This window comes from Enoplosus armatus, chromosome 1 (assembly GCF_043641665.1).
Source record: "Enoplosus armatus isolate fEnoArm2 chromosome 1, fEnoArm2.hap1, whole genome shotgun sequence".
Lineage (NCBI taxonomy): Eukaryota > Metazoa > Chordata > Actinopteri > Centrarchiformes > Enoplosidae > Enoplosus > Enoplosus armatus.
The window spans coordinates 875001-887500 of NC_092180.1; the positions used below are offsets into that span (position 1 = coordinate 875001).

At 44.8% G+C, this 12500-nt stretch overlaps 1 protein-coding gene across 1 annotated transcript in view; it reads right to left on the reverse strand.

Moving 5' to 3' along the window:
• Positions 1-11238, reverse strand: part of kifc3 (kinesin family member C3) — a 25191-nt gene extending 13953 nt beyond the window's left edge. Inside the window, exons 1-6 of the mRNA XM_070905359.1 lie at positions 10999-11238; positions 8531-8587; positions 6953-7089; positions 4966-5065; positions 3642-3762; positions 850-992 (exon numbers count right to left, since the gene is read on the reverse strand). Coding sequence (XP_070761460.1) covers positions 850-992; positions 3642-3762; positions 4966-5065; positions 6953-7089; positions 8531-8587; positions 10999-11238 — 798 coding nt within the window. The remainder of the gene's footprint in view (positions 1-849; positions 993-3641; positions 3763-4965; positions 5066-6952; positions 7090-8530; positions 8588-10998) is intronic.
• Positions 11239-12500: the final 1262 nt, after the last annotated feature.

Genomic DNA, 12500 nt, shown 5'->3' on the forward strand with positions numbered 1-12500 from the left:
TGTTGAGTTACAGGTATTTTCATTAGGTATTTCTGTTATTGATGTATTTAACAGGCACAGTGCACGTAAGTATTACTGTAAATGAGCCGGAGTTACACAACAGGCTATTTTCACCTGCAGTCCCAGGTGTCCAACATATAGACTGTAATGGAGTCAGCATCCAACAGAACTACAACCAGACTGGAATCTAAAAGATGACATTCAGGATCAGGAACCTGACGGACTAAAGGCTTAGCTGCTAAACTGCTGTAGCTGCAGCGCTAACGGCTAACATGCTAGTCAGTCGGTCTTTGTATTCCCTCTGTCCTGGACTGTTTACGCCCCCTGACATTCTGTTATCAGGATATTTCATCATTCAGTGTATTAACAGCTGTATCAGTCTGATGTCCTCCTGCCATCACTGTGTGTGAACCAGGTCCCTGTTGTGGACAGTTTAATACAGAGAAGCTTCACACACAGCTAATAAGCTACGCTAGTTTCCTCCATGTTGGACTCTCCGGCTCTTCGTCCAATCAGAGCTCAGAAACTTAAAGACAATTTGTTATTGGTCTACAGCACAAAATCAAGTTTCATTTCACCAAAGTGAACCGCTCATATGCTGCTGTGTGTGTGTGTGTGTGTGTGTGTGTGTGTGTGTGTGTGTGTGAACATCATGCAGAGGAACTACAACATCAGAGTGGATCAACAGTGATGTCACAGATGTGATGAGCAGGTGGACAGGAAGTCTCCCCGAGGTGTAAACACAGTTTGTGCTGATGTCAGCGATGAGTCAGCACGCTGTCACTGCACACACACACAGTGTGAACAGTGTGTGCGTGTTCAGAGACCCTGAGTGTGACCCTGTGTTACCTGGATGAGCAGCTGCTGGCTGGGTGCGTTTGTTTCGGACAGCTCCGCGGTCAGAGAGGGGCGCTGTGAGAAGGCGGCGGTGGGCAGAGACAGGAAGGAGCCGTCGTCTTCACCATCACTCATCAGGAAGTCCACTGAGCTCGCTACGGACACACGGGAGGACAGACAGAGCAAAGCTGGGTTCAGATACACAAAGTGAAGTTTCCTCTTAGTTTATTGTGTGAATGTGACAAGTGGACAGTTTCCTGACTAACACGGTTTTAGGATTAAGGATTTAGGATTTTGGGATTTCCTTCTGATGGAAACATTAAAATCAACAGTGAACCTGCTCTGGAGAGACGATCACTGCCGCCCACACAGTCAACAGTAACCCGTTATTACTTACTGAGTGGACCCATAAAGACCTCCAACCACAAACACATTCAGCTCACACGGTTCTTACAGACCAGTTGGCTACGGACTAATCCAGGTTGTAGGTGGAAGTGAACAAACGACGGATCAGCTGTTACTCTACAACCACAACACACCTGAGGACTCAGCTGCTGCTGCAACACAGGTCAGTCACCGGCAGAGCGACGTCACCTGTACGACCAGAAACCAGAGGAGCTACGTCACCTGTACGACCAGAAACCAGAGGAGCTACGTCACCTGTACGACCAGAAACCAGAGGAGCTACGTCACCCGTACGACCAGAAACCAGAGGAGCTACATCACCTGTACGACCAGAAACCAGAGGAGCTACATCACCTGTACGACTAGAAACCAGAGGAGCTACGTCACCTGTACAACCAGAAACCAGAGGAACTGCAACTGGTCATTGGTTAAACTCTTCCAGTCCACATCTCCTTGAGCAAGACGCTGAACTCCACATCCCTCCTGATGTACAGAAATGTAAGTCTCTTAAAGAGAAAAGCGTCTTGAAATGAATATAAGCAGATTTGAGATCAGTGACTATTGAGGTCATCGTACAAACACAAGGAACAAACTGCACTGAATTATTTTCCTGAATCAGCTCTCAGCTCAGACTTCTTCCCTCCTCCTGCTCCTGAGTAAACCTGCACTCCTCCTGAACACCATGGAAACCAGTCCAACCAGATAACAGGTGATAACAGCCGCTGACACATTAACCTGCAGGAGCTGTGTGTGTGTGTGTGTGTGTGTGTGTGTGTGTGTGGTCACAAGTTTTCGACGAGGCCTCAAATCTTATCAACCTGAGAACAATCTGCGCTCTGTGGGAGAAATCTGAGCATTAAACAGACTTAACTCACTGAACAGTGTTCAGACCAGCACACGTGGACTGAAACTGAAGGGAAACCTGTTCTGAACACACACACACACACACACACACACACACACACACACACACACACACACACACACACACACACGCAGGAGAAAACGCTGTGTGTTTGCTTTTTCTGGGTTAAACAGCAAATGTTGACACTTGCAAAAACTCCACACACAGAACACACACACACGATCAGGAGTTTGTGCTGAAATGAGATAATTCAAGAACCAAAGATCAAAGATAATCAATAACTATCAAGGCTAATCAAGGCAGGACGATGAACCAGTGAACGTCTGATCACAGAACAATTAAACAGTCTGATCAGGTTGAGTTCAGACATTAAACATCACGTTGTCAAGCTCATGGATCGAAAACTAGTTACCATGGCGACGGGACTGTCCCATTAAGATGCACCAAAATTAAACAATCTAAAATTAAAATCTTAAATTAACCCTTACCCATGACAGCAGAAAAGATTCTTTTCATTAGTGATGAGTCTACTGATAATTTACAATGAATCAATCGTTCAGTCACTGAGTCCAAGTCCTCGTTTTGTTCGACAGACAGAAACTATTCACAACATCTGAGAACGATCTTGGTTTTTACTTAATAACTAAAACGCTTAATCGATAATACATATTGTCAATTCAATCTAATCAACTAATCATTCATTTTAACAAACAACAACGATTACTTCTGAAACAGCAGCATCCTCCATCCTCCTCCATACACAACACCACATAAAACAAACATAAAGAAATATAAATGGAACAAAGCCGACATTTATCTGCATGTTTGCATCAACTATAATCCACTAAAACATCAAATATCTTTCAGACACAAATGATCAGCAATAGTTCTTTAATCAAAGCTCTGACATCACTTCTAATCAAACTGGGCTGCGACTAACGATTATTTCATTATCGATTAGTCTGTTAAGATGACATTCAGTTATTAAAGTTATTAAACATAAACAAATAATCGATTATTCAAATCGTTTCTGATTGATGGTTGCAGCTTTGAACAAACCTCAACTTTGGTGTAAAAGCTGGAAGAGAAATTAGCTTTTTATGCAAAAAGAAGAAGAAGTATGAAGACTGAGAGAAACTCTGTTTCGGACAAAAACTCCAGCGTTGTTAATGTGATCCGTCGTCTCCTGAGACTCCGACTGTAAAACGATCAGCTGAGAAAAACACAGAGAGCGAAACAAACGCAGAAAGAAAGAAAGAAATAAAAAGTGATATTTTCAGCTCACCTGTTTGTCCCTCTCACTGTCTGTGCACACACACACACACACACACTCAGGTTTCCTCTGCGTCCTCTCAGTCGAGCTCCATTCATTACTAACAGGTATGACTCACCTCTACACTCACACACTCACACACTCACACACTCACACACTCACACACTCTGCTGTCATGCCAAAAATGCAGCCACGCAGGTGTTTTTTTTTTTTCTTTTCGGTGTGAAGCTCCTCCTCCTCTGTGACTGACGTCTGACTCACCGTCCAATGAGATGTCTTTCTTCCAGAGCTCCTGCAGGCAGGGGGCGTGGCTGAGGTCCCAGGTCTTTCTTGTGCTGAACATGACCGCCGGGCTGAGCAGAGCGCTGGACCGCTGGACCGGCTGGAAACAGAGAACAAAGAGCACGAGCGTTTCAGAATGAAGCCGACATGAAGAACCGTCCAGTCGAGACAGCGAGGCAATAACACTGTAATATGTCTCCTAATATTCTGTATTCCTCTTCATGTTCAGACTCACAGCAGCAGTGAATGTTACTACGAACTTATCACAGGCTGAAAATCAGGACAACTACACCACCAAACAGCCCCCAAACAGCCCCCAAACAGCCCCCACTTTAATTAAGATTCAGTGCAAACACATTCAGCCCATCAACAGAAATATAATCCACAACTTAAATCAATAAATGAGTCTTTCCTTCTATTGTTCTCAAACTAGACGTGAGTCGTAACTCAAAGTGACGTCTTCAAAGTCCAAACCCCCAAGAGATTCAGATCTCGGAGACAGAACACAGAACGTCTGAGACACATTCACAACATTTAGAGAACGTAATGTTGACAGCTGCTGACACATCACAGAGAGCTGGACTGAAGGGATTCAAACGTCAGTCCACAGAGACCGAAGGGAGACGAACCTCAACTCTGGTGATCCTCTGACTCTCCATCAGCGCCATCATCAGGTCAACATGTTCATGTGTCCAAATACCTGCAGAACTGAAGGCATTCATCAGCCTCAGCTGGACTAACTAATGTTAGCATGCTAACACGCTAAACTAAGATGGTGAACAATCTAAACGTCAACATGTTAGCATTGTCACTTTGAGCAGCTTAGCATGCTGATGTTAGCATTTAGCTACAATCAAAGCTGTGTCACAGAGCTGCTAGCATGGCTGCAGACTCTCACTGTTTGAAACTAAAACAATTAATTGATTGACCAAATAGTTGCCGATTAATTTTCCGTGGATCAACTAATCAATTCATTGTTTGAGCTCGACTATAAATGCTCCGATATGTGGCACTGCTGTGTGCTTTGAGTTGGAAACAAATGACTCAAATATGGCAGAAACAGCACCAGGTCTGGGTGGTCCTCAGTGGAGCAGCGTGACGGCCTTCTTAGCTTCACCCCAGCTGCTACACTTGTTAGTTTGTTAATGAAGAGCTGCTTCAATTCAAAACAACTCATCAATTAATTTCTCCCGACTCTTCCGGCCTTATCCCGATCTTCAACAGTCTCCTGTCCCGTCTCACCTGCGGGATCCCACCAATCAGACGACAGCCTGTAAACTGAACCCGCTGCCTCTGTTCTTACCCGTCCGTGAACACAGCGAGGTCTTCGCTCTGAGGGACGGCCGTGGCGCTCTCTGTCCAGCCAGCTCTTGTTGATCAGAGTTCCCACCCAGCCCAGCATGCTGCCGCGGCACACTCACATCCTGTCACACCTCTGAACTGGTCCCATTCAGCCAGTCGCACAGAACCAGCGACCTGCTGCTGAGCCGAGATAACCTGCAGCACACCCTGACCTGGAGTCAGTTAACCCACCTACACTATCTGTACTGGACCCCACCAGGATTATCAACGTCTGACCTCAGAGCAGCAGATGAGAGCTTCCTGGTCAGGATGAACCCACTGAATGTAATCTGTTAATCCTCAGAGCAGATGTCCTGTCTGACCCTCGAGTGATCACACAAACTCTCACTCTCCAGTCTAAAGCATTCACCTGCTGATACTAATAATATAACTCGCCACCACAACGTGGTCGAGACCGTCAGCGCACAAACACAGATTTACTCTCCAAACGGAGAATCTACCTGCAGGCTTCATTTCAGACCCTGTTTGCAGGCGTTATGTACATAACTACATTCTATATATATATATATATAAAACATTCTATATATATAACACACTATATATATAACACACATTCTATATTGAGTGTTTCTCAGTTTTTCCCGCTGGGTCGTCTCTGAACTCTATAAACTATGAACTATATTTTCATTGTATTCCTCCCAGCTCACCATCAGAGTTTCAGGGTAACACCACAGCGTCTTATAGCAAACAGATCCTCCAAATTAAATGCAAAATGCGTCTTTCAAAACTGTAAAAATAAATGTTTTAAGATGTGATAATGCTCTGGTTCAGGTTTGGTTGGGTTTAGGAACAAACATCGTTAAGATTATGGGGACCTTCGTCTTCATGGTTACAATAATACACGATGGTGGTTAAAAGAAACCAACGTTGACTGTTGGAATAAAACAGGAAGTGACCGTCAAAGAGCAGCTTTTGTTCCGTCATATATTCACTAAATGATGAGAGATGAGATTGATGGATTAACAGTGAAGTGAAGGTTCCTGTTGGGAAGCCAAAGACATCAGTTCAAAGTACGTTCTGATCACAGTTTTGGCTGCACGACTCTATGGATGTTAATGTTTTTGGTCCAGACGTAAACATCTCATCTGCTGCTGGATGGACTGTGATGAGATGTGGTTCAGACCTTCATGGTCCCCTCAGGATGAACTGTAGTAACTCTGGTGATCCTCCGACTCTTCATCAGCGCCACCATCAGGTCAACATGTTCATGTGTCCAATACTTTGGTTTATGACGTGCAAAACTAATAACATTCATCGGCCTCAGTTGTACTTGTCATCAGTGCTAGTTAGCTAATGTTAGCATGCTAACATGCTAAACTACCATGGTGAACATTATAGCTGCTAAAAGCTTTCCTTGTTTCTCAGTGTTCTCTGGTTCCAGCAGTCTTTCACAACAAATCATTTCTTCTCACGTCGACGTTCCTTCGAAATTTAAAACCTCGAGGATAAGAAGGTATTAAACTGCTGGAGCTGCACACACACACACACACACACACACACACACACACACACACTTGTGAAAGTGCAGATTAGAGCTTTAAGGATGAAGTAAGATGCCGGCATGCTACACACACACACACAGAGTATATGAAAGTATTATTAATGTTGACAGCTGCTGACACATTCCTCCCTGCAGACTGCAGAGCTCAGGTTAACCTTTCACACATCACACACACACAGTCTGAATTCACTGGCATCAGTTTAATGCAGAGTACACATTTTCTCTGCTACAATAACTCAACAGCGAGGCAGCGAGGGAAGTGATGTGTGTTCTCATACGTCGCAGCTTTGAGGCTCACTTCAGTTCATATTTTCCTCCTTCAGTGAATCATTATTGAAACACAACAAAGTGTTTTTTCCACCCACAGTTTCCAACCAGCAGCCTGTTTCCTGTACGAGCAGCAGAGAGCCATCTGCTGCAGTCTGACACCTTCACAGTGCAACAGTCTGGTCTGGAGACGTCTACAAACTGACTCTGGATCAGGCGCAGTCTGTCACTGAGACACTGACTCTGGATCAGGCGCAGTCTGTCCCTGAGACACTGACTCTGGATCAGGCGCAGTCTCTGATGATAACAGGTCAAACAAAAGAGTCAGTTCTGTAGGATGTGACGCCCCCCTGTGGTGAATCATTCTTATTGCTGTGTAGACAATTTTATTTTATTCAGCTGCAAATCTGCAAACTGAAGTAGTTAATTTAGTCTGTCTGTCTGTCTCTCTCTCTCAGTATCTGTGTCTGTCTCTCTCTCTCTCTATCTGTCTGTCTCTCTGTGTCTGTCTCTCTGTGTCCACCCTTGGCAGGTGTCTTGCTGAGGACCCAGAGGAGTTCAGTGTTGAGCGTGAGATCTTGAGATCATAGTTATTAGTAATATTTATTAAACCGTGCAGTGCGTTGAGAGGGGACCCCGATTAACTGTTACACCGCCAAGCGGCATTCTGGGTAGAGCTCTCCATCGCTTGAGAGAGAGAGAGAGAGAGAGAGAGACACTGAAGCAGTCAACAAGAGATCAAAATTTAAACTTATATATTACCAAAAATATGTAATCGCAATATTACAATACTGATAACTGATAATACATCATCAGTCTGCATCACATGCTCCTCCTCCTCCTCCTCCTCCTCCTCCTCTTCTGCTCCACTAAACTGGGTCAAATCATCTCTTTCTGTTTTCAGTCTCCATGTGCTCAGAGTCAAAGCCTGTCTGCTCAGAGACAGACTGCACACACACACACACACACACACACACACACACACACACACACACACACACACTTACTACAACTGAACCACCAACACAGAGATACACTACAGGAGTGTGAAGTCACATGATCTCTCTCATCACCACCTGTTTACTGTAAAATGACCTGATGACCTCCTGCTAATGTCAATTCTTCACAATCATTGTGAACATCAATGAGACTATCAGGATCACACACACACACACACACACACACACACACACTATAAAAGCTCCCAGTGTAAGAAACTGCTGAATGAGACGTGGTGCAGCTAAAAATACCAGCCTGTAGCTCCGCCCACACCTGTGCTGCCTAATGAAGACCTTGCAGGCTGAAATATTGCATCAATGATCATTTCAGAGCTTGAAGAAAAACCCCTCCTGTCCTTTGCATTTTGTCCTACACCAGAACAGACGTCCACATGTGGGACAGGCTGATAATCACAGGAGGCAGAACAACAACAGAGGGGAGTGAAAACGTTACCAGACAAAAGGAGGATTATCAGGACGAGTGAGGAAGTCCACACGGGAATAAAAATAAAACAGAAAAATAAAGCTTAATGGAGCCTCCGTCCTGCGAACACACGACGCCACACGACACGTATTCAGGTCACCAACACCACACTCTGCATCAGGTTACAGCCAGACCTCCACCTCACTGGATTACTCTCTGTCTCTATTCAACATGTCTGTTTCCTCTGCAGCCCGTCTATCCTCCGACCTCCATCCCTCCATCCCTCCCTCTTTGTGTCCGTCGGTCCGGTTCTTACCTCCCTCCCTGCGGCCTCGCCGTCCGCATCATCGCTGCATCCTCCTGCTCGCTGCAGCTTCACACCGACACACAGCGACACACAGCAGCAGGATCAGTGTCAGCGCCACCCGCCGACCCCCCAACACACACACACACAGCTTCCTCCCTCTCTGTTTCCCTAGCAACAGCACAGCAGCATCACACCTCCTCCAGCCCCCCCCCATCCCGTCGACAGATAAATATTTCAGCCTCAACTGAAGCGTGAGGAGCTGCTCCTCCCCCAGCTGAAATATTCAACAGCCCTGTGTGTGTGTGTGTGTGTGTGTGTGTGTGTGTGTGTGTAAAAAACAATATTACTAGAATGACAGAAACTAAAGCTGCAACAAATTTTTTTTTGGGATTATTTTCAATCCCTGTTAATTATTTTCCAGTCTAATCAATCAATGAATCGTCTGGTCTATAAAATGACTTTAGTCTCCATCCTCAGTCTTTTAAGTCCTTTTAATTTTGCCGTTTCCCTTTAGGATTAAAAAAGTTGACACATTCAACAAAGAGTCTAAAAGCCAAAGATATTTAGTTTAAAGTCATAAAAAGACAAAGAAGAGCAGTAAATATTCATGTTGGAGGAGCTGGAACCATTTGTGGCATTTTAGCTAAAAACTAATGATTAATCGACTAATCGTTTCAACTCTAGAAGAATTTGAGGCCTGAGGGACAAAAAGCCCAAAATAAAGAAAGCCAAAGGAGAGAAAGACTCCTGGAGATGCTTTGTGAAGGTACAAGTTGATGGACTGACGCACATGAATTCACACAATTGACCAATAGCAAACAGACTTGCCGTTTCTGAGCTCTGATTGGACAGAGAGCCGGGGAGTCCAACATGGAGGAAGCTAGCGTAGCTTGTAGCTGTGTGCCACTATCAGCTTTATAGTATAAGCTGGTCCACAACAGAGACCTGGTTCGCACACAGTTAGAGACAGGAGGACACCACGCCGATTCAGCTTACAGCTAGCATGTTCCCAGCTGGCTAGCATGTTAGCCGTTAGCTCTCCAGCTACAGTAGTTCACCAACTAACCCTGTGAGGAGTCACCACGTCACCAAACTTCTAGCACAGACTAGTTCCTGAAGACACAGCGATCTGCAGGGTCTGACCTGTTCACTGTCTCACTGATAACCATTTAATATTTTAAGTTTTATTGTCTGAAAATCTTCAGTATCGGAGAAAATACTACACCAGCGTTTCAGTGTTGACACCAAAATAAGACTTTACTGATTCCTTGAACTGCTATTGTGGAAGCTAATGGGGGACACAAAAAATAATTTATTGCTATTAAATTAAATATTAACATTTCCTAAGCCTGGAAATATTTGGAAAGCTTTTATTTTTTGGCCCAAGGTCTGCTACACGTCCTCCATCTGCCAAATACATTCCACATAGACCAGATCAATATTATAGAACTATTTCTAATCCTCACAAATCCTGACAAAAACACCTTTGTCCCCAAACCGCCAATAAAATCAGATGAAGTGTTTATGTTGAAGTTTTACGATGTTAATTAAAAGTAATAAGGTAATTAAAAGACTTTTCATGGACCTGCAGACACTCATTCAGGAAACAGACACACGACGAGTCGATGGTTGTTTGAAGAGAACGGTGAACTGTCCCTCAGGAGGACAGTTTGTGGTCTCCTGTCAGAGCTCAGCGGTCAGATTAACATCGTCAGATGATGATAAATCTGTTGTTACGTAACTCCTGATCTGACTGACAGACACTCAGCACAGAACAACGTCTACATGGAACGAGTCACAGGGTCGGGGGATTAAACGTTGATGTTTCACATCATGTGATCAGATGCTTCACATTCCTGAGAACCAGAAACCAGGAGACACAAATAATAACAGAAAGAACTGGAGTTTGAGTTCAGGGTTCAGTCAGCGGCTGAACTGAGAGCAGTCAGACTGAACTGAACACAATCAACAGCGGTGGTTTCTAGCTAGCTAACAGCTAACGTCTTGTGCAGTTTGTTTATTCAGCAGGAACAGACAAACTGTCCAGCAGTCAGATTTCAGTCTGAAGACCTCGAGAAAGAATGAAATGAGTTAACTCGACCAGCAGATGGCGCCGTTTAGCACAGAACTGGCAGTTATTATTATTATTATTATTATTGTTATTATTGTTATTATTACTCCGGCCGCAACATAAACACTAGAAGTGTTAGTACAGGGCTAGCTTAGTTTCAAGTAACTGACGCATCAGTGCTGTTGCTATGGTTACCTGCAGGTTAACACACCTTCAGCTCTGATTTAGCGCAGTGGTTAAACTGTTGACCTGTCAAATATTTAAATTAGGAAAAAAGACAAGACTCAAGTACAAGTACCTCAAATCTGTACTTAAGTCCAGTACTTGAGTCTCTCTCACTTTGCTGTTTTTCTTGAACTGAAGTCAAAGAAACTCTTCATCCTGAACCTGATCTCCATCTCCTCACCTGAACTCTTTTCCCTTCAGCTCTGCAGCTCCTCAGTCCCCCGCGGTCCACGCTCTTTACCGAACCATCTCCACCACCCAGAGACCTGGACGCCCCCCGGACCTCAGAGACACCTCCACCCTCCGGAGGACCTCTCTGCCCCGTGGCCTCCGACCTCCTGCCGGGCTCCACGGCCTTGTTGTTCCAGTTCTTGAAGAGGCTGTGGAGGGTCAGGACCGCCAGGGTGCACAGGACATACATGACCCCGGTCCCACAGGTCCAATTCACCTCGATAAAACCGCTCAGATTGAAGGTGGTTCTGGGTGGATGTTTAGCTTCATTGTATCTGGATCCAAACAGGTGACGTCGAGGTCGGTCCGGTCCAGGTGAGAGCTCACAGGTGTCTCTTTTACATCCTCAAAGTTTATGAGGTTTAAATTCTGCCTAAAAGGAGCAGGACTCGTCCAAATATTTCTCCTCCCAGCTGAACGAAGCTCATCAGCTCCGTTTTAATCCTGCTGCTTGTATAATCCTCTCTCTCTCTCACGCTTTGCTTTTATATCTCACCTGTTCACCTCTGTCCCGAGCCCCGCCCCGCCTCAGTCGACATCACATTTCCACAGAGCTGATAAAAACCTGTGAACCTTGTCCCGTCCGCTCTGCTGTTGTTGTCACGTCCACCGTTATGCGACAGGTAACCAGAGCCAGCAGGCAGCAGCTTCAGTTTCTCAGTGTAACTCAAGACACTTCATGCACCTTCACGTCTGTTGAACCTCTGAAGTCCCAGCGGCTGCATCACTAACACATAACTGTAAAACTTATTCAATGACGCAAAGTTCAAAGCATGTCAAAATGAATTCACTAAACCTCCCACAGGTCTGCACACAGAGAACCATGTATTCTTATTAGTCTAAATCTAAATCTAGCTGAAATGAATTAAGTGGGGAAAATAATCATTTTTAGGGGCCGACGTAGAGCTGTGCTCCAAGAAAAAGTGATGAACCAGACTTCTAGCTTCATTTGTGCTCTGAGAAATGACCCTGAACAGATTTGAGTTCAGTAGAAATGTGAAGCTTCATGACTTCCAGACGGTTACAACAGAACGTTTTTCAGCTTCAAGTTCAAGCGATACGAGTTTCTGCAGTGATACAGAAACTTTTCATCTCTTTACTTTACAACATAACTGCAGAGGAGATTTGTCGAAATAAAACACTATCAATCAGGAAATATCTGATCCAAGAAGAAGAAAACAAGTCGCTGTAAACTTGGAGGTTTGTTATTCAGACCTACAGGAAAAGTAAAAATCTAAATCCTCCGTGGAGTCCGTTAACTTTCCCTCCATGTTTGATCCTCCGCTGAGCTCCTGGTGTTTCGTCTCTTTCCTCTGGCCGGTTCATTAGTTCAGTTTCTGATTGGACGAGCAGCAGGTCCAGGACGGTCCGAGGGTAGCCCTGTACAGACCTGTCAGACCCGTCTCTCCGTCCCGTTATCCTCTGACACTCAACAGATTAAAGCTGAGGCAG